The sequence below is a fragment of the Cryptomeria japonica genome, chromosome 9, assembly GCF_030272615.1.
Source record: "Cryptomeria japonica chromosome 9, Sugi_1.0, whole genome shotgun sequence".
Classification (NCBI taxonomy): Eukaryota; Viridiplantae; Streptophyta; class Pinopsida; order Cupressales; family Cupressaceae; genus Cryptomeria; species Cryptomeria japonica.
In genome coordinates this window covers 101,224,402-101,248,385 of record NC_081413.1, presented here as the reverse complement: position 1 = coordinate 101,248,385, position 23,984 = coordinate 101,224,402, and the positions used below count along the sequence as shown (strand labels likewise).

Sequence of the window (23,984 nt, the reverse complement as noted above, 5' to 3'; positions counted from 1 at the left end):
GGTCGGCCACTCTGTAAATCTTGCATTTCTTGATGAAATCCAATGGCAATCTAGAATGCATCTTTCTTTTTACTTCAAGATCATCCAAGAGACTCATCATAAAATCTTCAATCTGAAACTCATGCTTAAATTTCCTACCGACTGTCTCCTCTATATATCCATGTGGATCAAAACTCTCCCTCAAAGCAAAGAATGAAAAAGAATACAAAGCTAACTCCTTCTCTGCGTCATCCATGGCTAAAGCATTAGGACATACCTCAACTGAATTGCCCAAAATGATAGGTACCGGAACTCCATTTCCATGTCTGTGTTTGAATGCCTTCGCATAAGCTGCCAACTGTCTTGTTACCTCAAGTAACACAATTCTGTCTGTCGGATATCTCGGCAACATGTATGGAGGTAAAGGACATCCATGAACTCTGATATAAGTAAACTTCGGAAATTGGATAAACCAAGCACCGTACCTCTTTACTAGTTCCTGTGCATCCTGAGATAATCTGTTGTGAATCCCGCCTTGCAACGTCCTTGTGATGTTCATAGTGAAGGTATCATTAACTAACTTGTAGTTGCTTCCTGGCGGATGATGCAAGTGAACATAGGAATCACAAACTCTGACCTCGCCGGGTCCTCTTCCAATCACTCCTCTGTGAGGTAGTCCTACGTACTCGAAGCTCCTGATCAAGGCATAGATGACGTATGAACTCATGTGGAAGGACTTGGTAGCTTTGAGTCTCCTCAACTGTACGTCCAAGCAATGGCTAATCATTCTAGCCCAATGAATTGTTCCTTTGCCCTGAACTATCACCTGGATGAAGTAGAACATCCACTTTTCAAAGTAAAAAGCTTGAGGGGCTCCTGTGACTCGGTTGAGCATTGTAATCAAATCTCTGTACTCCTCTTGGAAATCAATCCTGTGTGGTGTGTTCGGTACCTTGCTCAGGCGAGGACGACTCTTGAGTAACCAGTTCTTGTTAATGATGCTTAGGCAAGCATCTGGATCATCTTCATACATTGACCTGGCTCCTTCTATGCTCTTGTAAATCATATCTCTGTGCTCTGGAAGATGGAAAGCTTCACTTATAGCTTCCTCTGAAAGATAAGCTAAAGTGTTTCCTTCCTTGGACACGATCGTTCTGGATTGAGGATCATAATGACAAGCACACTCGATCATCAACTCATGACACTGTACTGCTGGAGGGAAGCCGGCCGCCTTAATGATGCCACTTTCAATTATCCTCCAGGCGACAGGTGATGGCTTGCCAATGTAAGGGACATCTCGAAACTTCTTCGTGCTGAAGTTGCCCAAGTTAGTATCTCCAATGTTGCTCCACTTCGACACGATCTTGGTCTCCACTTCTTCGGTCTTTTGATCTTCCTTCATGAGAGTTGGACGACTGGTGGATGCTCCCGCCTTAGGGGTCGCCATACCTACACAATATTTCATAATAAGTAACTAGATATTGCAATGCATAACATAGGTTAGATTAATATTAGGAAACTTCATGATAAGTCCTTGAGTTATCATTTCCTAAATAACGATTAAGCAACTGGAATTCAAAACTTCAAAACTCAAAACTTGAGCTATGACGATCAACAATTCAAAATTAAAACAATAAAACCATATCGCCATACCTCACTTGAGAGCTAACTCTAGAACGCAAAACAAATGGAATTCGCCTAGGCAAAATTAACGTTAGAAGGTTTCAACGTGATCTTCAAACAAACGTCCTTCTTATCAACTTCGCCACCCTTGGAGTCTTTGACGTATTCTTCAATGTCTTTCGCCTTAATTCAAACTTCACGTTCGCACTCCTTAGATGATGTTCACGCCTTTGATGAAATTCGCACCTTGAACACCACTCGCACCTCCTCTTGAATGATAATTTTGCACCACCTTTGGATACTCCAAATCGCACTTGAATGTGGATGATAAAGTGATAATGTGAAAATGAAAATCTTCACCACCCTTTATAAGCGCTCACACCACAATTACCTTGAGGCCGACTTGGTAAAAATAAGGTAATTAAAATGATTTTTAAATAAATAATAAGGCCGACCTTTCAATCCAAGCGCTCCATTTGATTTTTAATTAATTAATAATTAATTATTAAATGCCTTTGTTTTTTAATTTAACAAATTAGATTTTATTTTTTTTACAAGGCAAAAATAATTAATTAATATCTTGCGCAAATTTTAAATGCTATTTTAATTGAATTTTTTAATTTATCGAATTTAGCATTTAAAATAAATTCAAAAAAATGTTTGCTTTGGCGCCAAAATTTGAAGATGAAAAAATACAAACCTCATCGCCCTGGTCCCTGACTGAGGGACAGGAGCGATCTATCAACTTGGTCTTGATTCTTGCTTTTTGACGTTCAAAGTCTCCATCCTTACGTTGAAACTGGCATTTTTGCTATGAATTTCGAACTTGGGTGACTTGTCTTTGCTGATGAGTGCCTCTTGAGGTGATATCGCTCTGGTCCCTTGGAGAGGGACAGGAGCGATCCCTATGTTCTTACTTGAAATTCTTCGTTCTTGATTTTAACTCCTCGTTCATTACCTTTCAAACGGCGTTTTAAACCCTTTGCAACTTTGTTTTGACATGATCTTCGAAGGATAACAAGTGTTTTAGCAAATATCGCCCTGGTCCCTTGGTGAGGGACAGGAGCGATCCTGGTGTTTCTCTCCTTGATCTCGCTTCTTTAATCACCCATCCTCTTTATATGGCAAGCAATGACATAGTTTCTCCATTCCATGCTTGTTTCGCTTGACTTCTACAAGGCATATAGATGTTTGGAGGATTATCGCCCTGGTTCCTTGATGAGGGACAGGAGCGATCTTAGTGCTTTAGCCAACATTTGTCATCTTTCAACCTTTGTTCTTCATTCATCGCTTCCTAAATGATGTTTTTTGATCTTGCCTATCCTTGCCTTGTCTTGATTTTGAAGGAAAATGAAGGATTTAATGAAAATCGCTCTGGTCCTTGCCTGAAGGACAGGAGCGATATAGCTTCCTTGGCTCAATTGATAGTCATTTGACGTTTGAAACCTTTGTATATCATCTTCTTAAGACACCTTAGACCTTTTACCACCTCGCACAACCTTGACTTAACGTGATTTTTGAGAGATTTGGCCAATATGGTAAATATCGCTCTGGTCCCTGACTGAGGGACAGGAGCGAACTTCAATGTCCTGGGCTCATGCTTGCTTTCATCAATTTGCCACTGCTTTCATTGTATAAAATGAAGTCCTTTGATCCTTCTTGGTCGCTTAATACTTGTTAAACTTTCAAAATCTAGGTCTTTATGAAAATTTCGCTCTGGTCCCTGACTGAGGGACAGGAGCAAACTGGGTGTCTTGGTGTAATTCCTTCAACATTGGCGACTTTGGATACTTCGTTCTTCATTGAGATGCCTTGAAACGTCCTCACCACCTTGTACTTCGTCTTGGAGTGTCTTGAACTTGGAGGAAAGGCAATATAACCATCATATCGCCCTGGTCCCTGACTGAGGGACAGGAGCGATCTTGCTCTTGTAGGCTTCATCTCACTTTGCTAACTTCAAAAATTATCTTCAATGGTCTTGTAGTGCTCCGTTTCACTCACTTTTGGCTTGGAAATCATTCAAACTTGGCAAGAAATTCGTCTAAGGCAAAGATCGCTCTGGTCCCTGACTGAGGGACAGGAGCGAACTTGGGCATTTGGGTCCCTTGTTGATGTTTTGTAATCTTCAATTTGTCTTCAACGGGTTCAATTCACCTCCTTTCTTGCCTTCAAACTTAAAACTTGCTTGATCTTTGCCTAAAATATGCCTTATGAAGAATTTCGCTCTGGTCCCTGGGAGAGGGACGGGAGCTATCACTGTGTTCGCCCTGGTCCCTGACTGAGGGACAGGAGCGATTTTACATTTTGGTTCATTTTTCCTCTTGTTCGCGTTTCCAAATTATATTCAATTGATGAAATGTATCTCCTTTGACCTCTTCAAACCGTCAAGTTGTTAAAATCCTGCAAGGATGAGGTGATGTTTGATTTTAAGCTCCGGTCCTTCACTGAGGGACAGGAGCGATTTTGCTTCCTGAGGCATTTCTGTGTTCGTGAAATTCTTCAATTTATATTCAACGGAAAGATCACGCCTTTCTCTACTACTTCCATTCGAAAAATCATCTTGATCCTGCAGAGATAGTAAGATTTTTGAAAACGAGCTCTGGTCCTTCACTGAGGGACAGGAGCGATTTTACTCCTACAGGCCAAAATATCATGATTTCACAAGTTTAATCACTTCATAAGGCAAAAACAAATCATTCCCCATGCCCAGGATCAGAAATCAAAAAACTCAAAATTTGGGTCAAAATTAGTCAATTGAATAAAATTCACATTTTCATCATCAACACTTAGACAAATTAAGACTCTGCACTCAAAATTCCAATTGAAAATAGACCATTCTGGCGAATTCATTCCATTCAAAATTGCATCCTACAAAAGGAAGCTTAAAAAGCTCTCAAGACTGACTGGACTCTGGCCTGAAAAGATAGTAACGGAAACCCTAAGGCTTGACCCTAAATCCAAACAACTGACGAACTACCAAAACCCTAAAAAGCAAAGCGAAAGGCAAGCAAAAACGAGCAAAAAGAGGGGGTCCCCATTTTAAATGGGGCGATGTGTGAAATGGTCACAACAAGTTGCAACACTGTCAGCACTTGACGGCACCACATATTACGAGTGTCTAGATGTGTCTAGAACCCTAACAAAGCTGATTATAAATACCAAAAGAAGTTTGTTGCATTGTGCGCACTTTGAATGGCTCCATGTCCAATCTGCTGAAATTGTCTCATGCCACCGCAAAAGTGTGTGCAAAACCTGATGACAATCATTTGATGATCTTTCATGCCATTGGGAAAGTGTATGTGACATCTAATGAAGAGAGATTAATGATCTTTAGGATACAACAAACATCATGACAGTGTTCCGGAGTACAGCAGATAATAAAACATAAGAAAACATTATAGCAAGCCATGAAAATAAGCTTGGCAGCATCACTGGAGATGTCTTTGAATAATCCAACATGACAATTGTCATGGTAATGAAAAGTTATTTTTCCTAGAATTCTTATTTAACTATTCAACCAGTTCTGTCATAGCAATGGAGTGTTTTTTCCCTCGAATTCTCGTTTATTATTTAGCTATTCAAGCAGTTCTCATAATGATAAGTTGGTTTTGGTTTGTAATATCCTCCGACTTCAATAAAAGAGTGTAGGTGTAAGTCCTACTATCCTACCATATAGGAATTTTCTCCTTATCAGTGTTCTCCAGGAAATGTCTCAATTATTGTTCTAAACCCTTTGCTTCATATCTGCCAACATGCAATTATCTTCTTATGACACAATTTCTTATCTCTACCAACATTGTTACTTTTTAGCCATCTGCATCCTATTCTTCCTTTTCTCATTTCTGCCAAACCCTTTAAACTTCTCCGTTGTCCATTGCCATGCTTCACTGCAATCTCTTTGACTAAAACCTAGAAGAATTTTTTTTTGTGTATTACAAAAAGAAAAAAAAGTTTATTTATGTTTTTGACTCTATTCTTCATCTCATTTCAAATGAACCTTAAATCCCTAACTAACTCTTTGCCTTTGTCACTATCTCTTATTTATTTCATATTTTGAATCCTTGCTAATGTATTCCACATTTATTTTCTAAATGATATATCTTTTGGGAAGACATAGAGGCAACAACATGATGAAACATTCAGTAATCTCATTCAGCCAAGACTGTCTTCCACTTGTCGTGTTGTGACTTGCAAATAAAAATACTTATCCTACTTCTATTCATTTTCTATGGTTAATCTGTTTTTGAAACCTTGTTCTCCCTTTTTCTTTCCAATCCTCAAACTAAGTGTAATGAAACAAGTTACACAACAGAAGTAAATATGATGCAAATACTTTACATTACTTGAGAATAATAGCCATCTCTAGGGAAAAACCTTCAAAAATCTCCAAGAACTTAATTTGCAATATAACAATAATAAACTAACCTCAAGCTCCTATATATACCCTACTTATGCCTTGGATGCCACCCAGGCCATCTTAGATACTTAATTATAACACCTAGGACAACCTAAATATCTAAGTGACTTAATTAAGAGTTAAGGTAGCCAAATGCCAATTACTTGTAACCTTATTAACACTATAGGATTAAGGGCATAGCATTCCCCCCTCTTCAAAGAAGCATTGTCCTCAATGCTAATGAGCTAGAGATTCTTATACACAAAACCTTCATCTTCCCACATGGCATCTTTGATCAACCAATGCTTCCACTAGATGAGGTACTTTGTGATTGTTTGGGGTCTGAACTCTAGATCCAAAATGACTCTTCCTTCATCATCTAGCTCCAATTACACTGTCTAGGATGAATCTCTAAGTTCATTAGCCTTATCCAAGCTAGGGACATAAGAAACTAGATGTTGCTTTGTTGACTTGGGTAGCTCCAACTTGTGTTTTACATTGTTAGTCCATTGTGAACCCTTATAAGGCCAATAAAAATTGGGTCCCCACTTGGAATCCAATGTTAGGGGTTTCAAGGATGAGTTATATGGCTTTTGCTAGTGTTAAATATGGTCATTAGCTAATATCACTTTATTGTGTGCCTTTAAGGGAGAAGTGATAGATGGTGGTAGGTCCTCTAGTAATTGAAGGGCTTGACCCTTATCACTATTGGGAGGCCATCTTTTCGGCATATACACAAAAACTATAATTGCTTGAAAACTAAACAATACAAGATTATTTGGTTGCGCTTCCAATTATTATAATTGAGCTAGACCTCTATCCACATCTTGTTTAGCCATCTCTTGCATTTGATGTGTGCATTATAATGAAAAAGTGTATTATGCTCAAACAAATATTAAGTCCTCTTCATTCGTAGATTATGCTGTAAAAAAAATCTCAAGAAAAACAGGGAAAAAGAAATCACATACCTTCAATTGCATCTGTGACATGATCATCTTTTCGTGCAGATACTCTTGGAGTATTCTTAGCACAATCCCCATTCTCTACATTAATGATGTGTCGATACTTCTCATTTATAGGAACCTTGCGCAGCTGAAATTGATATAATGCAATCTACCCATGTCAAAATAACTACGATACATGATTGATTGATCCTAAGTTCATAATAACACAAATCTTTACCTCGGGCAATTCACTTTGGCGTCGAATTGAAGAAGTCCGCCAGCCCACCATATCTTTATTTGAAGTTAAGGATTGAAAAGATGATTAAGAATTTTCATGTACAAATTCTTAGATGAGTTTATTAACTTAAGGACTAAATAATTTCCCATAAGCCAACAGAATTTTTGAAGAACATCTTCAAAATGAAGGATACGGTCATACCTCACATTTGCATAGGCAACACGCCTTTTGAATGAACGCAAAGCAGACCTGAACGGATGAAAATTTATGTCAAGTATTCTTTCATTAGGAAATGCAAGAAACCATGACAGGAATTTACTTTTAAGTATGTACTCTGCATCTAGCATTGACAATAATCTGAACAAAGAGAATTCCAAAAATACGCACATGAAACGTAGGTCACCATAATCAGTCACCATTCGACGCAAAAGTGGAAGTTTTCCATCATCATTATCTCTAAGAAAAAGATGTTTGCCAGTTCTTCCAACAAACCAGTGTGCGCTGTAAGTTGCAGCATTTTCCAAAACACGAATACCACAAAGTAACGGAAGCTGCACTTTAAAAACAAAGATAACTTTAGAACCAAAGAGCAAAACATAGACTTCCAGAAGCTGCAGCCCTGGCCAAAGATTCCAAATAAAAATCATACTGAGAAAAAGAACACACAAATGTGATGAAAAACATTAGTGAGGATTACCAATAAAGCATGAATGCAGATTCAAAGACAGCATCAATAATAATAACAATTGAGTTATGCACCACAACTGCCTGTGATACATCATTTCCAATCATCCAATTATTATATTCCATTAATTAGTTTTGATGACCGGGTCTGAAAACTAGGTCACTAGTTATAATGTGAAAAAAGGCAACAAATTGAAGTAAAAGACAAATAAAAAGTTACTATTGAAAGGAACAATCAATGATAATGTAACAAGAACGACAAACAAGGTGACCAATGAGATTGCAATGGTAAGCAAAATACATCCCTGCAACATTTTATGAGTCTTGATAATGAGGATTTGGAAAGGAACACCATTTATATATAAAAGAATAGTACAGTAAAGATATGGAACAGAATACGTCAGAGCATAGTTTGCAGACTCAGACTCGGAGAGTACTCAGCAAGCCCAAAATTTAAGACTCGGCAACTTAGAAAGTACTAGAAATTAAAATCTCTTAAAGAAACATTTTTTTTTTGTAAAATTCAATTACAAAATGTATTAAATTAAAAATTGACCTCTAGAAAGAGAAAATGTATGGTTTATAGCAAAAACGTGTGCAAAATGCATTTTAACCAGTGTTTTACCTATGTCGACATTTTTACCCATGTTTTTTTGCGTCTATAAAAACACGAGTTAAACTTGTGAAAACTCATCTAGCAAAAAAATTAGAGAGTACTTGGCAACTTCGAGAGTACTCGCAGAGTTGGCAAACTATGCATCAGAGAGCCATGTATAAGAATGGTGTCTGAATGAGTTGCAAATAGATCAATGGTCTCAGACATTGTAGTTAAACTCGCCCATAGAAGGATAACCCGCATTCATGTGCAAGAGAAGAAACGAAACATCAAGGATTGGCTATAAAGGTAGCAGTTTGCACACAGGGAGATAATGATTAAGAATGGAATCTCCCAGATCTGTCACACTAATCATCTCTAGACAACCAAAAAAATTTGCAGAACTCAATTTAGCATGCATCTCTTAAGCTGTGGATGTTGCAGACTGGTGGTTTATATCTAAATTCTGAAGTCATAATGTTAAAGACTTAAACATCCTTGTAGATAGTCATGATTTACCAAAGAAGTTAAGCAATTTTTTAGAGGGTTAAGGATTCTTTTAGGGCAAGCAACTTTCTTTGATTTTCTAAGTAAGCTTTTCAATTTCTCAATTCAACAAATGGTCATCCATGTTGACAAATGATCCTTAATTTTTTTTTCTATAGGGGATCAATTCTTTAGTTTTTGTGTAATGTGCAAAGGCAAGGTACAACATTTAAGATTTTAATTTTTTGTTTCCAAAGGGTTTACAACAGGAACACAGGAGGATTTTAATACAGGCATTCATTATATCACAGACCTAGGTCAAAGAGGAAAACTAAAACATCTTATAAACACAATGGGGCATTAAGTTTTAGCTTTAACATTTTGGATATCTTCCCTATGTTCCTGTCATGTCCCATTTTCCAGTCAATCTAAGTCTGTACATATTAGGTCTATTCTTATGTCTTGCCTGTTTCCATCTACCATAAGTTTTCCCTTCCTGAGTATGTTTTTCCTTCTGACTTTGTTCTTCCCTTCTATTTGAGGTTGTTTGGGACTTCTCCATCCTATCATAGCTCAAGTCTATCACCAGCCTCACCATTGTATTTGTTATCCTATCATGCCCATTGCTCGACCCCTAATGCCTCTTCTGTTATGGCCAACCACCAATCCCCAATATTTTTGCATATGTTTTCATTTCCCACAACTTCCCAGCACATGTCGCATTGTTTTCAGTACTCTGTTTTTGGCGCAATTATTTGTGGAGTCTAGCCACATTATATTCATCCGATTTACCATTGTTGTTGGTATGAATTTTCTGTTGTAGTTACTGATATTGCAGATCTATTTGAATATAATACAGCCATTGATGTAATAAGGCAAAGATCAGGATTTTATTTGTCATTTGCTGATCATTATAATAATGATTGCGAGTTGTTTCTGCCATTTGCTGTTTGAAATGTAATGATATTACTGATAAATAAAAAGTAGTTTTTAATCTGAGTTATCTAAGATCTGATTGAATGCTAGGGCCGATAGTGTTGCTAATCAAATAACAAAGTGTTTGTGGAATGTTAAGAATTGGATAAGCATTATTATCTTGACCCGGGACAATACAGTTGTTATATCAATTCACTTATTAGCTTATTAATAAAGAATTATTTGGTGAAGATAATCCTTGATTTGATAGGATCTTGTTGTTAATGTGATAGCGGTGGTTGGTATCCTTCAGGGCCGAAATTGACATAGACAACTAAATTGTCTAATTGGCCTAATCGGCCTTAGACAATTTAGTTATACCGATTTGCTTATATTCATTAATATGCTGACTTCATAATGAACCGATCTTGTTAACAAATGATGATTAAGACGTGTTAATTAAGAAGTGCCTTTTTGGGATTGAATTGGTTCTAATAAAGACGTGTTAAATATAAATGTAATCAATCCCTAACTAAAGGTCGTGTTGATTAATAAGAAGCCGACTCCTGATCAAGCCGTGTTGGTTGATCAAGACGTGATTGATATAAAAGTCTATTCTCTCCATCACCTTCAGCAATCGAATTATAACCTCAAGCAGATCGAACATATATTATCCTTCAGCAGTGCGATAATCAGAAGTTCGTGTTCTTCCACAAGCAGATAGACTTCATTCATTAGTGGTGTGCTCTCATCTTCTAGGCGAATCATACATCTAGAAGTCAGATCGAATAAGGATTGATCATAATTAAGCAGTCCTCACTTCTACAGCAGTCAAGGGTGATTGAATTGCTTCAAAGAGTGAAGTGAATCAATGTAAAATTACTTACTTGAAATAATAAAATATACTTCATTACTGGGTTTTTCACCTTCAAGAGGAAGGTTTTCCCAGGGTATACTCTCTGCATTTTGTGTGAATTTTCTATCTATCTAATCTGATCACTAAAATTAACACTTATTTATATCAAGACATGCTTATGGATTGAAATATCCCCAAATAGGAGCGCTAAAAAAATACAAAAATTTCTGCAAACTAGGGCAAAACTGACAAAAGAAAACACCTCTACAAACTAGGGCACACAATTGGAAATTTATTTGTATGTAAATATGTTTATTTCAAACCCAGAATTCTGATCAGAGTTCAGATCTGATTTGTGCAACTAAAAATATAGATATTAGATTATTTCTGAGCTTAGGAAAATACAATAAAAACCCTCATTACTGCCCAGAATTTTCAGAAATGAAAAACATTGAATTTCCTTCAACTTCTGAGGAAAAAGTAGAGATAAATATGCAGATTTCAATACCAAAAATACCTCGGAGTGGTTCAGAATGATTTCCAAACGCTATCTGACCCTCAAAGTGGCTCTAGGCTCCCCAAAATGGTCAATGCTGAGTCTGTTTTATGTGCTCCTCAGTAGCTGTCCACAAAGTACTCAGAAATTGATGGTTTGCAGCTGTAGATGATTCCAAATCTGAGTCTTCAGCACTGAGCTTGTCCTCCAACCTGATCTGTACTTGCAGCTCTGAATGATAGTAAGCTAGGGCTCCACAAACCTGAGGTTATTCTGCCAAAACACACTCTTATGCCTAGGGTGAGCCCATGTGTCACACCGAAAACAGGGATACTCAAGGTTTTAACTCCTGAAGCCAAGTTGTTGTAGCAATACTCAGAATAATTCATCACATAATCCCCTCAAAATGAGCCCTTAGGGTGTTTTATAACAACTTCTAAAAAGATGAATGAATCTCAACCCTTGATAGTCCACCTCTTAATCCAAGGCTCCAAAATAAAAACCTAAAATGTGCACCAATAAGAACTCTTGAAGCTGGGGCCCACCTTGGCTTTTGTCACATGTTTTAATTAAGTCACTTAAGTACATAAAGACGGGACAACTTAAGTCCCTTGGCTAGGCATCACTTAAAATTGCCTAAAAAGACATGCACAAATTAAAATAACTTAAATTCACTTAAAAATAACTCAAGTGAACTTAAGTTGCATCAAAAGACATGCACTCAACTTAAAATTAGAAATCAGAACAAGCCAAGGACTCCATATTTTACCCAATGATGCTCTATGTCCTCTTCCTCTTGGGTAATCCAAGGAAAGGACAACCAAACTGTTGTTAAGCATTTTGATTTGAGTTGGGGACATTACATGGATCTCAAGTATTTCAACATGCCATAACTCTACCTCCACTGTTATTATTTTATTATTATCAATATGTATATTCTTCTTTATCAAAAAGAGTATCTCAACATATTTTTGGTAAGTGAATATTGCCATTTAAGAAATCTGAGTCTTGGGAGTGAGGGTAAGCTATAATGGCATGTTGTGTTGCTCCTGTTACTCCCATATTTTACATAAATGGGTAACACCTCCAATCACTATAATTTGGAACAACTGGGGGTCTTTTCTGAAATTGGTGTCCATATTTTTAACTTGGGTGCATGGCTTCATCATGTACACACTTCCTAGACAGAATTACTTTTCATCAATCATTGTGATCATGGTCATTCCCCCATGCATTTCATTTCAATTGTGACCCATACATTCAATCAGACAATAGTGAAGATTGATAATACACGTCTTCATTGACGGTGTTGCCCAATGCATATGGCACTGGCTTGACATCCCAACTTACCAATTAAACCTCATGGGTCATCAGTTGGTCCAATGGACTCATCATCAGGTTATGATGGTAAATATGTCTAGAGAAGTCTCATTTATGTACTTTAAGTCATTGAAAGGGTGCACTTTCAGGTTATGTTCATCTTTGTTCTTAATGATATTTATTTAATGTATCTCATTTTTTTACTGCTAGAAAAAAATGATACTGTCATACAACAAATCAGGTTTAAGAAGTTGAAAACTCTCCAGTAGCTGCCAGAATTTTTAAATTTATATCAAAAATTAGGATGATGCTACTTTTTTTTATATTTGTATTAATGTCAATGAAATGTAGTTACTGACACATGAATTGATGTGACAACTTTTCTTTTACAAAATCTGAATTTCAACTTGTCAAGTGCGTACCCAGTAAATCATATTTGTTGCCTGTCCTATTTTCTCTCACTTTCGCAATTTCTGATGCTAAGGTTTGAAAGGTGGATCTTTGTATCACCAGCATGTTGCTGAATCTCATCTATAAATACTCTGTGTTTCTATGAGATTTTAATTGTTCCATTGCATAAATCATTCAAACATTTCTGTTGACATTAAAAAGGAGGGTTTCAGATGCACAATACTTTCCTTTTGCCTGAGCTATCTAGGTGTCCCTCTGCACATTTAGTCCACCTAGTGTTTCTTCTGTCTTATCATCTTTTCTCATTCTTTCACTTTCCTGTTCCTTTTGAACTTTCTGGTAAAGAATAAATGATACAAAACCCCTATCCTATGAAGCTGCCCCTCTCGAACGCAGAGGGAAAGCACCTTGTTGGTGATACTCCCACTGTCCCACATACTGTTCCTGTATTTACCACAGTTCATTGGGAGAGAGAGAGACCCATACATATTCTGCAAAGGATTCAGGCAATAAATAAAACCGGTAACAGATCCTTAACAGATCTCTATGATTCAATGAATTGACATTTTGTACTTTTTAAGTATAATCAATTTGAATATTACAGTGTTGATCGTTAATCTCTATGAATTTTACCTAAGGTCAGAGCTCTATGAAGACATGGCTTGAGCTGGCTTGGACTTTACTGCAATCAGGACATTGGTATGAATTTTGAAAGTATTCCCATAAGGGCTATCCTTGCTCAGATTTGATTTTTTATATGACTATCAGTTTAAATAGCACAGTGAAGAATTTTACCTTCAGTCCCATGTCAATAGTTTGACCTCTGCTTTTCTCTAATCTTTGGAATTTTTTGCTCCGGCTTGCAATGTGAAGTTAGATCTATCCTGGGGCAACAGTTTTGGAGTAGCAGAAGTTAAAATCAGGGGATATTTTAATCTAACAAGCAGAGTGGCATCGAAATGGATGTGGTGTCTGCAATGGATATGGAAAAATTTCAAGACCATGTAATATGGATATGAATGTATGAACCAGCTACAAAAATGAGGATATCTATTTAAATTTTATACATAAAGTGATAGAACAATACATATAAATATTACAGTTGTATTATATTTTTATTTTGTTAAGATCCTTTTTCAAGAGAGAGAGAGAGAGAGCAAGTTATTAATGTTTCATTTTTATTTTTATTTTTATGTTTATAATCCGAAACCAGATATGGCTCTGGATGGCATGGTAAAGTATCCATACATATTAAATATGGCCCAGATATAAGCTTGTATTAGCATACATCCAAATGCAGTATCCAGGCATATGACATATGGACCAGATAATTTTTGCAGTATCCAGTATCTGATATATGGATGTGTGTAGCTAGGCAAAAAGGCGGGAGTATCTGGCATCTCTGCTGATAAGGTATTGGTAACATGAGAGGAAAAAGAAAGAAAAAATAGGGCTAGGATATATGGTCTAGATACCATATACCTACCCTATGAAGGTGTTATCTGCAACGTGATTAGAGCATGGGAGCCACAAAAGAACACCTATGTGTTCTGGGTAGACAAATGATCACCTAATGATAAAATAACCCTCAGAAATCCCAAAGAAATTTGGGCAACCTACTTGAGTTGAAGGGTTTATGGCAGAGTAGAGGAAGAGAGAAAAAAGGTATAGCTGATACAGAAGCAAATGTCTTAAGTTTTAACAGTTCCTCATAAACCCCCCTTTGTTGTGTGCCTATCACAGATTTAGTAGGCCTCTTTTCTCGTAAACCCAATATTTATTCAGATGTGACAAAGTTGAGAACATGATTATTTACAGAAAATTATATTCTCTTAAGCTCGTATTTTGCAATTTAGTCAAAATTGTATTTTTGTAGCTCTCTAGCCATTATATTTGGTGGGGAAATGCCCCCCAAGACATTTGGTTCAATATAATTAGTCGTTGGTTAGCATACTTTTAAACAACCTTTTTGCTCTAAGCAAATGTTTAACCTCTCTACATGCAATCACCAATTACTAATATCCATTCAAAATCCTCTTGGAGATATTCTGGAGTGATTTCCTCCATTACTGCTATATTTTCGCAGATGCAAGACATCTTTTGGCTGTACAGACACCTTTGTATTTTTTTATTTTCATCTAATTGTGCTTTCTATTGATACTGTTACTCAACACCCTACACATGGTGTCGATATGGGCGATTGCATAGCACCAATGATGGAGAGAAGAGGACAGGCTGCCAAGATAACTCTTTAAAAATAAGAATTATCATGCAAAGCAACCTTAAATCTCTTGGAAGTAAACAGTGCTGGGGGTATGACTGTTCCTCCACTTGGTAGAATCACAGCACTTTCGAATGTGATCACGTAGTGATGGAGAATGCAATTGAAGTTGCTGCTAGGATCTGAAAGGTTAACTCCAGAACACAAGTGGCACTGCCACTATTTCAATGTACAAAAACTCACCCACAGGTGCAGATAGAACTAAAACAGAATGGGGACTCTCATAACAGTGCACTAGGTTCAAATCCCCAAGACAAGCTATAAAGTATATAAATTTGGTAAAATACCACATCCAACTCGCTAGGTATGGTTTACCCCAACAGTTGAAGCCAGTTACAAGTCTTGAATGACTTTGACAAAGGAGATATCGCTCAATCATGGCATCAGAAGTTACCACAGATAAGGAAGTGATCAAAGAAAAGAAAGAAATACTTTAAACTTCAAACTTCAAATGAAGACTCTAGTTTCAGAAGTTAAATTCAAATTTGAAGTCATCAAAATGTTGCTCTTATAAAACATTTTCAAGATCAGCTTAGGAAAAATAATAGAAACTTTTGATGTGCAATAATCATTTTCAGTGCATGCGTATAAAGCACTTAAGGCATATATCAGACAAAACACTTGAAAATGGCCAATCACTAGTAGAACAACCAATTATAAAAGACATAGATTGTGAGGTGTCTAAATAGAAAACCGCAATGTGGGATCAAAACTTGTCTATGAGAATGACAAGGTTTCTAAAGAAGAATATCTTGTCCACTATATAACTACAGTTACCAGCTTATGTCAACATTCTATATATGAGGTACAAAAAGTACTTCTATGTTACCAAGTGTATTAGCTTCCATTGGTCTTTTTTATTTTGCTCCATAAAGAACTTTTTGAACCTTTACTTTTGAAATATAAATTTTTAGCTAGATTCATTGATAAAAGTTGCATGAAAACCATATGTAATAGTGCTAAGCATCATATCTCAGCCTTCATTTTTCCACACAAAAAATTACTTAGGTGAACTCAGCTTTCTTTAGACAGGAAACATTTATCAAATAATGGGAACCCACATGGCAAAGCTCAAGATGGTTTATCAATATCTACAACTTTTTCAATTCAATGATGCTTTTCCTCCAAATCTTCAACTAGAAAAAATTTGAATTACAACTAAAAATTACAATCTCTTCTTTCATTCTTTGGAATGTGGCATTTGCTGTACTATTCTTATCTTTCATAAGATACGATCTTGAGCAGTGTATTTCTTATGTAATGGTGATTAGCATCATATCTTGGCCTTTTCATTTTCTTACACAGAAAAGGATACTTGAGTGAACTCTTAGTTATTTATACAGGAAACATCTGTCAGGCAATGGGAACATACCAACATGCAAGATGGTTTTATCAACCTCTAGTACTTTTTTTATTCGATGAAACCTTTGCTCCAAAGCTTTGATTAGAATCAAGTTAGAAAAGATTAAATAGCATTTGTGATAATTTCTTTCATGCTTTGGAATATGGCGCATTTTCTATTACTCATAAACTTGACAAGGGATGACTTAGAATGATGTTTCCTTGAGTAAGGACCAACTTTTGAAAAATGTTTTTCCAGTGATCCAACTTGGTAGTAAGTGTTGTTTATAACTAGGGAAGATGGGTTCAGATTGCCTTAAGGCAACATCCGAACCCATTTAGGACTGGGTCCTATCTTAAAGGGGTAGCGTGCCCCCCAAGACAAGTCCGGGCCCATCCTCCACACCTCACTCAAAGCAACACGCCACAAATTGGCGCCAAAAGGGACTAAAGCCGACCTAGGATATATGGGTTAAAGACCCATATAAATAAAGGTTAAATTGCAAATACAAATACAATTCAGTCATCCATGCATGAAATCAGCGAATTAGCTCTGCAAACAAGAGGTGCGAAATCACTAAAGAAGGTTGTGCGAACTTATCCAAGGATTGTGCAAACTTGTCCAAGGATTGGGCGAACTTATTCAAGAGGATATAGGGCATTTTGGTGCAGTCTTGAAGCATGTAAAAAGGGCAGATCTGATATATAAAGATCAGATTCAGAAAGCAAGCTAAGTATTGTATTTGTGCAATAAGAGTGAATACACAATCTGACCTGTGGGTCTTTAATGCTGGGTTTTTCCTCCTTGGAGGTTTTCCCAGGGTATGTGTGTTTGTCTCTTGGTTCCTTGTTTCATTCTTGAGTTTACTTGATTATAGTTTACTAAATTACAAATCTAATTAATAAACTAGGGCATAATCAAATGTTACAAATCTGATTAATAAACAAGGGCATAATTAAATGTTACAAATCTGATTACTGATCTAGGGCACGAATTTAACAGTAAGTTCTCAAGGAATACATGAGAACTGCAAGAGAACAAACATCATATAGATTCTAGAAGCAATGAGGTTGCAGCCAAGTTTCAATCTTCATTATGGCATGCAACCTTCCCAATCATTCTCTAATTTTATAAAATCAAAGTAGAAGATGTCATAAGCTTTACCATGACTACAATAAAAGACAGTGAATCCCTAAATAATTTCACAATGATTCTTGGTAAGAAACACATACAAAACCAAGGCTGCTGATAGTTGATTCTAATTTAGTTATGTTTAGCAAGCATACAGAAGATTAGGCTAGAATTTACATACAAATATTATTTGTCATATAATAATCAGTGACAAGATCATAAAAGTAAGAAAAATAAATTTCTAATTTAAAAGTACATTAGAACTTCAAAATTTCAAATACAGTATAATCAATTGAAATATTTAAAGACAAAAGATGTGCACCAAATCACAATTACCTGCTTATGTCCCCTGGACCCCAGGTGAGGTGTTGCAAAAGTTATAAAATTTATAGGCTCCAAACCAGCAATTTTACCCTTCAACTCTTCTTTCACATTATGATTGGCGTTGGAATCAATTAAATCTGAATCACCACCGTTTTGCACTCCATAATCACTTTGCAAAGGTGGCTCATATAGTATCCCAATAGCATACCTTGCTACCAAGCCACCCAGAGAGTGAGCAACAAATGATATCTTTTTAAGTCCAGGTTTATTCTCTATGATTGACTTAACCTGTAATTTGTAGGATCCATGTCACAAATTCAGCAAATGCCATTGATACCAACAGTTCTACCATTTAATAAAAATTACATCCAACTCTAAAATACAAATACACTAGAATAACATGATACCAATGTAAAAAACCATTTGTTGCTAATATGGTAACAAGGAAATTATGATAGTAATAATACAACAATTTTAAACATTCTTGATATGAGAGGCATCTCACTTCTTCAGCTAAACGAACACCCATCCGATCAACCCCATCAAAAGTCAATGTTGATGCATTCCGCTCACTGCCTGCAAGAACTTTTCCAAGTGAATTCTATCCTTTTCGAATGAATTTTTTCATTGTCATGAAAATTCAATAGAAGAATGTATTGCAAATAAAGCCCAACTGTGGCAAGTTCTATTCGTTATAATGAATAAACCATTACATGCACGTGAAGATTTCTCTAGAAGCATACTACACTACCGTTCATTATAACCTCCAACCCATGTTGTCATAAACAAAAAAGATGTCTACCATATTGAGCTGCCAACATAAATTAAAAAGCTGGATACTGAGAATTCTTTAGACACAAAATCCTGAGCAATTGCAGTGATAAAATATTATCAAGAGAGAAAACAAATCAAATATCCCTAAAACATAAAGAAAATAACAAACTGTGTCTTTATATGTTTATTTAAGAAAGCATGCACACAATAATTTGTTTGCCTCATTAAGATCAGATTCTTACATAACTATTATTTATTACAAGGATTAAGAGGGGATCTTAAGGATTATCAACATAACAATAGATGTTAAACTCCATACCAGATAGGATATTTATGTGAGAGCTATGACTTCTTACCAAATTAGGCATGTTCTGTCCACCCCAAAGCTAACTAAGAATCATAAATGTAAGTATAATTATCCCTAATCCTACCAAAATTGGAATTGAATATACAGAATTTGTTCCCTTCTGTATTTTGTGCTCAAGTTGTACAAAAGAAAATTAGTAGTTTAGCCAAAGTGATACCCAACAAATAAGTAACAACACAACATGAGCAAAGAGATGGATTTAGTTATAGGAAGTCATAGGAAGCATGAACTCCCTTTCGAAAGAAGCACAAAATACAAAAGGGAACAAAGAAAAAGCTAAATGGAACAGAGAAGCACCAGATAGAGAATTTAAAAAACAAAGAAAAAAGCTTAAAAGGGAGACAAAGTAACAACTCTCATTTCCTAGAAAACACTCCAAAAAGGAAACAATAGAGAGGAGAGCAAAGGAGAAAACAGAGTTAGCTCAGTAAGCTGCATATCAAAAATACTGGAAAGAGCACAACAACCAGTAGTAAAAAGTGAAAAGAAAAGATTGGAGAAAAAAACTGAGAGAAGGGGGGAAGGAAGGAAAAGGAAGGCACAAAATCAAATATAGGTTGAGGAAAAGGAGAAACAAATGCAAAAGGGCCACAAAGAGACAAGTGCATGAGCATGGGATACTTAATTTGCTACAACCACCATGAAGACACCATAGGGTTCCCTAGGAGAGATAAGAACCCTCCTTCCCAAACAACATTAAGATGTCTCTTTGATCGCAATCACCACGAGGATGATTAAACAAACAACAACAAGACAAAAGGTTGAAATAAGAAAGTTACCCCAATCCAGAAACAAACCTTGGGAGATATACATCAAAATGGCTGAGTAAATGCATAGAACTATAAGTAGTAAGTAAAACCACAAGGAACATTGAGCAAACCAAGCCTCTATATCATCTTGGCCCAAGCCTGCCCATAAGCAAAAAGAAAATATTGGAGGAAAAAAAATGAGAAAAGGGAGGACGGAAGGAAAAGTAAAGAAGAGGAAAATAGGAGAAAGGCGGAAGAAGTGCAAAATGAGGGTAAGAATAAGGTAAAACAGGCACAAAATCAAATAGAGGTTAAGGAAAAGGAGAAACAAATACAAAAGGACCACAAAGTGACAAGTACATGACCATAGGATACTTCATTAGCAACAACCACCACGGAGACACTGTAAAGTCCCCTAGGAAAGATAAGGACCCTCCTTTACAAACAACATAAAGATGCCTTTTTATCATAATTGCCAAAAGGATGATTAAACAAACAGCAGGTTGACTTAAGAAAGTTAAACCCCATTCCAGAAACAAACCTTGGGGAATGTCCATCAAAATTTCAAGATCAAATTGGGTGAGCAAATGCATGGTACTGGAAGTAGTAAGGAAAATCATAAGGAACATTAAACAGGCCAAGCCTCTCTATGATCTTGGCCCAAGCCAGCCCATTGAGAGAAAACTCTAGGATATAATACAAAAGTTGTTGGTTCATATGTGATCTTCAAACAAGCAACAAATAAAGATCAATGAAGAGGCCATGAGAGTCTATCAAGTAAAATAAATGATCCCACTTCCATCATAGCTTACTGCACAACGACAAAAGGTGAAGGAAGAGATTGGGAGATTCCATACCAAAAAGGGTACTGTTGACATGTTTTTTATGAGAGCGTCGAACACAGAATAAAGTTGCCTAATAGTCACTTCACTCTCTCTTGATCAAAGTGCGATTGCATGCTAAGATTGCAAGAAGTTCAAACAATCGACTCCAAGGTTCCTTTATGCTACGGATGTGACTCAGTTGGCTAATGTGATTGTTGGTAATCCAAGAGGCCTTACGTTTGCATCATTCTTTCACTTCTTTGTGGTGGCTGGAACTCCATCATCGGATATGACAATTCTGCGATGCTGCTGCTTCGAACGGACTAAAATGAACTGAAAGTAAAAGGTAAAGGGTTTAGAAGGATCTAAATCTACTCATAAGGGCAGTGATAACAATGAATAGTGCTTTGGTGGACAAATTCCAAATAAACCAAGCTTTGCTTCGCCAAGATCAACTACAACTCGCAAGAACCGGTGCGATCTTCTGAGGATGTTGAAGAATTTTCATATTGAGAAAGTGCATTTGAATACCCAAAACGGCACAATCCAAACGACTATCCACAACCAAACTTAGTACAAGTTTAGTGGCTCAGGCTAACTTTACACTGCAACTTACAATCAGCAAGATGCAAAAAGTATGAACCATGGAAATTCATCAAACACCATTACATTCTCCATTGAAATCAAAGCACTATACTACTTCTACTCTAAGTGAGGAAGGTGAAACCATGCAAGCTTTAAAAAAATAACTTAAGTGGACACCATCAGAGAACAATGTTTCAATGTTATTATCTCAAAACTTATCGCAACAATTTCATACAAAGCTCCCTCCTCTTTACAAATGAGGGGGTCACCCCTTTATATAGGCCTCGGGCCATGCAAACCCTAATTAGGGTTCACCCCAGAAGATTCCCACTCAAGGTGCAACAAGGTGGGAATCGGTAATTAATAACCCATCATGCCCATATATAATTAATTACAATCCTGCCAGAAATGGCGCCCATAAAGCATTAATTAACCATTATATTCAAAAGTGCCCACTAAGCAATGAATGTTGATCCATGCAAAAATCACCCCATTATGTCATAAATGCTCCATCATTTCCACATGCGGCGGCTGCATGCAAAAGAATCTGACATAAATTCAACATGCAATGATCGGGCTGCCACTTGGCGAGAAAACCTTGGAGAGAGAAAACTTTAGAAGAGAAGAATTTGATCCATGAAGAATTTTTTTTGAAGTTTCTTGAACTCTCCCTGCTCTGGAGGAGATTTTCAACAATTCTCCACCATCTCCTATTTTTTAGGAATTTCCACAATTTTAGGGTTTTGGTCCAGGAAAGAGAGAATTCTCTCACGTATCCATATCTTCAAAAATTTCTAGATTTGGAGGTCATTTGAGCCTTAAAAATGGATTTTTCAAATTTTTCCCGAGGGGGAAATTTCTTGTTCAGTTCATCCCTGATTCCTTCCTTGCCTTAGGAATTTTATCTTCAATTCATCCTTGGGTGTGATTTCTGTCGTGAAGGAAATTCTCCTTTCGAAAGAAATTTGTTCCTTACCCTGAGGAAGGAAATTCTTCATGCCTTAGACAATTTTCATGATTTCCAAGAACTATGTCCTAAAGGAAGAAATTTCAAACACTTGGTCAATTTTTCACCTTTCTTGGAATTCTGTCCTGAAGGAAGGAATTTCCGACACACAGCCAAATTTTCACCTTTCCTGGAATTTCTTCTTCTTGGGCGCAATTCTTCCCTGAGGAAGGAATTTTCATTTTTTCACTTTCTCCATGGCTCTTGCTATTTGGCGCCCTCCCGGGTGTTAGGGCGGAATTCTACATAGGTGGTGGATTCTCACAATTTATCCATTTCTCTTTGCCTTCTCCATTCTAGCGCCCAATCACTTCCCGGGGCGGAATTTTCACTATGTGAAGGATTCATGGAATTTTTTGTGAATCCTTGAGACCCTCATTTTGGCGCCCAAGTCCACAGTTGGGCGGATTTTCACCCCTATGGAGGATTCATGAAATTTTTTCATTTATCCTTGCCTCCTCCATTTTGATGCCCAAGTCCACATTTGGGCGGATTTTCCCATGGGCCAAGGATTCATGAAATTTGTCCGCTTATCCTTGCCTTCTCCATTTTGGCGCCCAAATCCACATCTGGGCAGATTTTCTCATAGGCCAAGGATTCATGAAATTTGTCCGCTTATCCTTGCCTTCTCCATTTTGGTGCCCAAGTCCACATTTGGGCGGATTTTCCCATGGGCCAAGGATTCATGAAATTTGTCCGCTTATCCTTGCCTTCTCCATTTTGGTGCTCAAGTGCATCCTTGGGCCCTATTTTCACTCTGCCATGGATTCATGGAATTTTTCTAGTTCAACTTTCCAGACTTAGGATAATTTGACCCTTTTGCAATTTTGGAATGACTTCCTGAACGTGGGTGAATTCCTGAGCTTTCCATTTTAGGCGTAGGCTTCCAGCACTTGATCAATTTCTGGCTTTCTCTGTCTGTCGTCTGACTTTCCGGAATTAGAAATGTTCGTGAACGTCTGATCGTTGTCGCCTTGTCTGACTAACCCTACCAATACTAACTTTCCAAAAATAGAAACCTTCAAAGTGTCAACGTTAGACCCCTAGACAAGGTGCAGGAATGACTTACTATAAATAGAAACTTACTAAAAATAGAAATTACTAAAAATAGTAAGTTTGATTTTTGGCAAAATGACGACATTCCGAGACCCAGAAAAATCCCTAAAAAATAGGGACTTTCTAAAAATAGAGTTGCTCCGTTTGGGCTCAAATTTTACTAGGAGGTTCCTTGAAGGGTCCTGATTCCAGTTGTAATTTCAATTTTCCCAAAACCCTAATAGAAACCCCTAAATCTAAGACAGAAGGCAAAAACCCTAAAATTCACAAAACGAGTCCTAGACTTAGCCGAATTTGCTCAAACGAAAGGCAGACATGACCAATATGGCCCTCAAAACACTTGCAAAGCAGATAGACTGACAAAACTGATGCGAAAAGACCCAAAAAAACAAAGCCAAAAGACCGGAATGGCTTAAAAAGTAGGGGGTCTCCATTTGCAATGGGGCGATGTGTGAAAACGTCACAACAGGTACCACAACCTACTTTGCCTATTCTCTAAGTTGTGTGGATAGAACAACTAAAGCAAAGAAAGAGTTAGATGATCGAAGCAACAGTTGTAAACAACATTGGCACAATATGATGTTGAACAAGGTGCAATATAA

At 36.9% G+C, this 23,984-nt stretch overlaps 1 protein-coding gene across 1 annotated transcript in view; it reads right to left on the bottom strand.

The window, feature by feature from the left end:
• Positions 1-23,984, bottom strand: part of LOC131062810 (putative lipase ROG1) — a 62,289-nt gene that overhangs the window by 9,084 nt on the left and 29,221 nt on the right. The window contains exons 3-8 of the mRNA XM_057996556.2: positions 18,527-18,597; positions 18,034-18,309; positions 7,568-7,731; positions 7,374-7,429; positions 7,181-7,233; positions 6,967-7,090 (exon numbers count right to left, since the gene is read on the bottom strand). Coding sequence (XP_057852539.1) covers positions 6,967-7,090; positions 7,181-7,233; positions 7,374-7,429; positions 7,568-7,731; positions 18,034-18,309; positions 18,527-18,597 — 744 coding nt within the window. The remainder of the gene's footprint in view (positions 1-6,966; positions 7,091-7,180; positions 7,234-7,373; positions 7,430-7,567; positions 7,732-18,033; positions 18,310-18,526; positions 18,598-23,984) is intronic.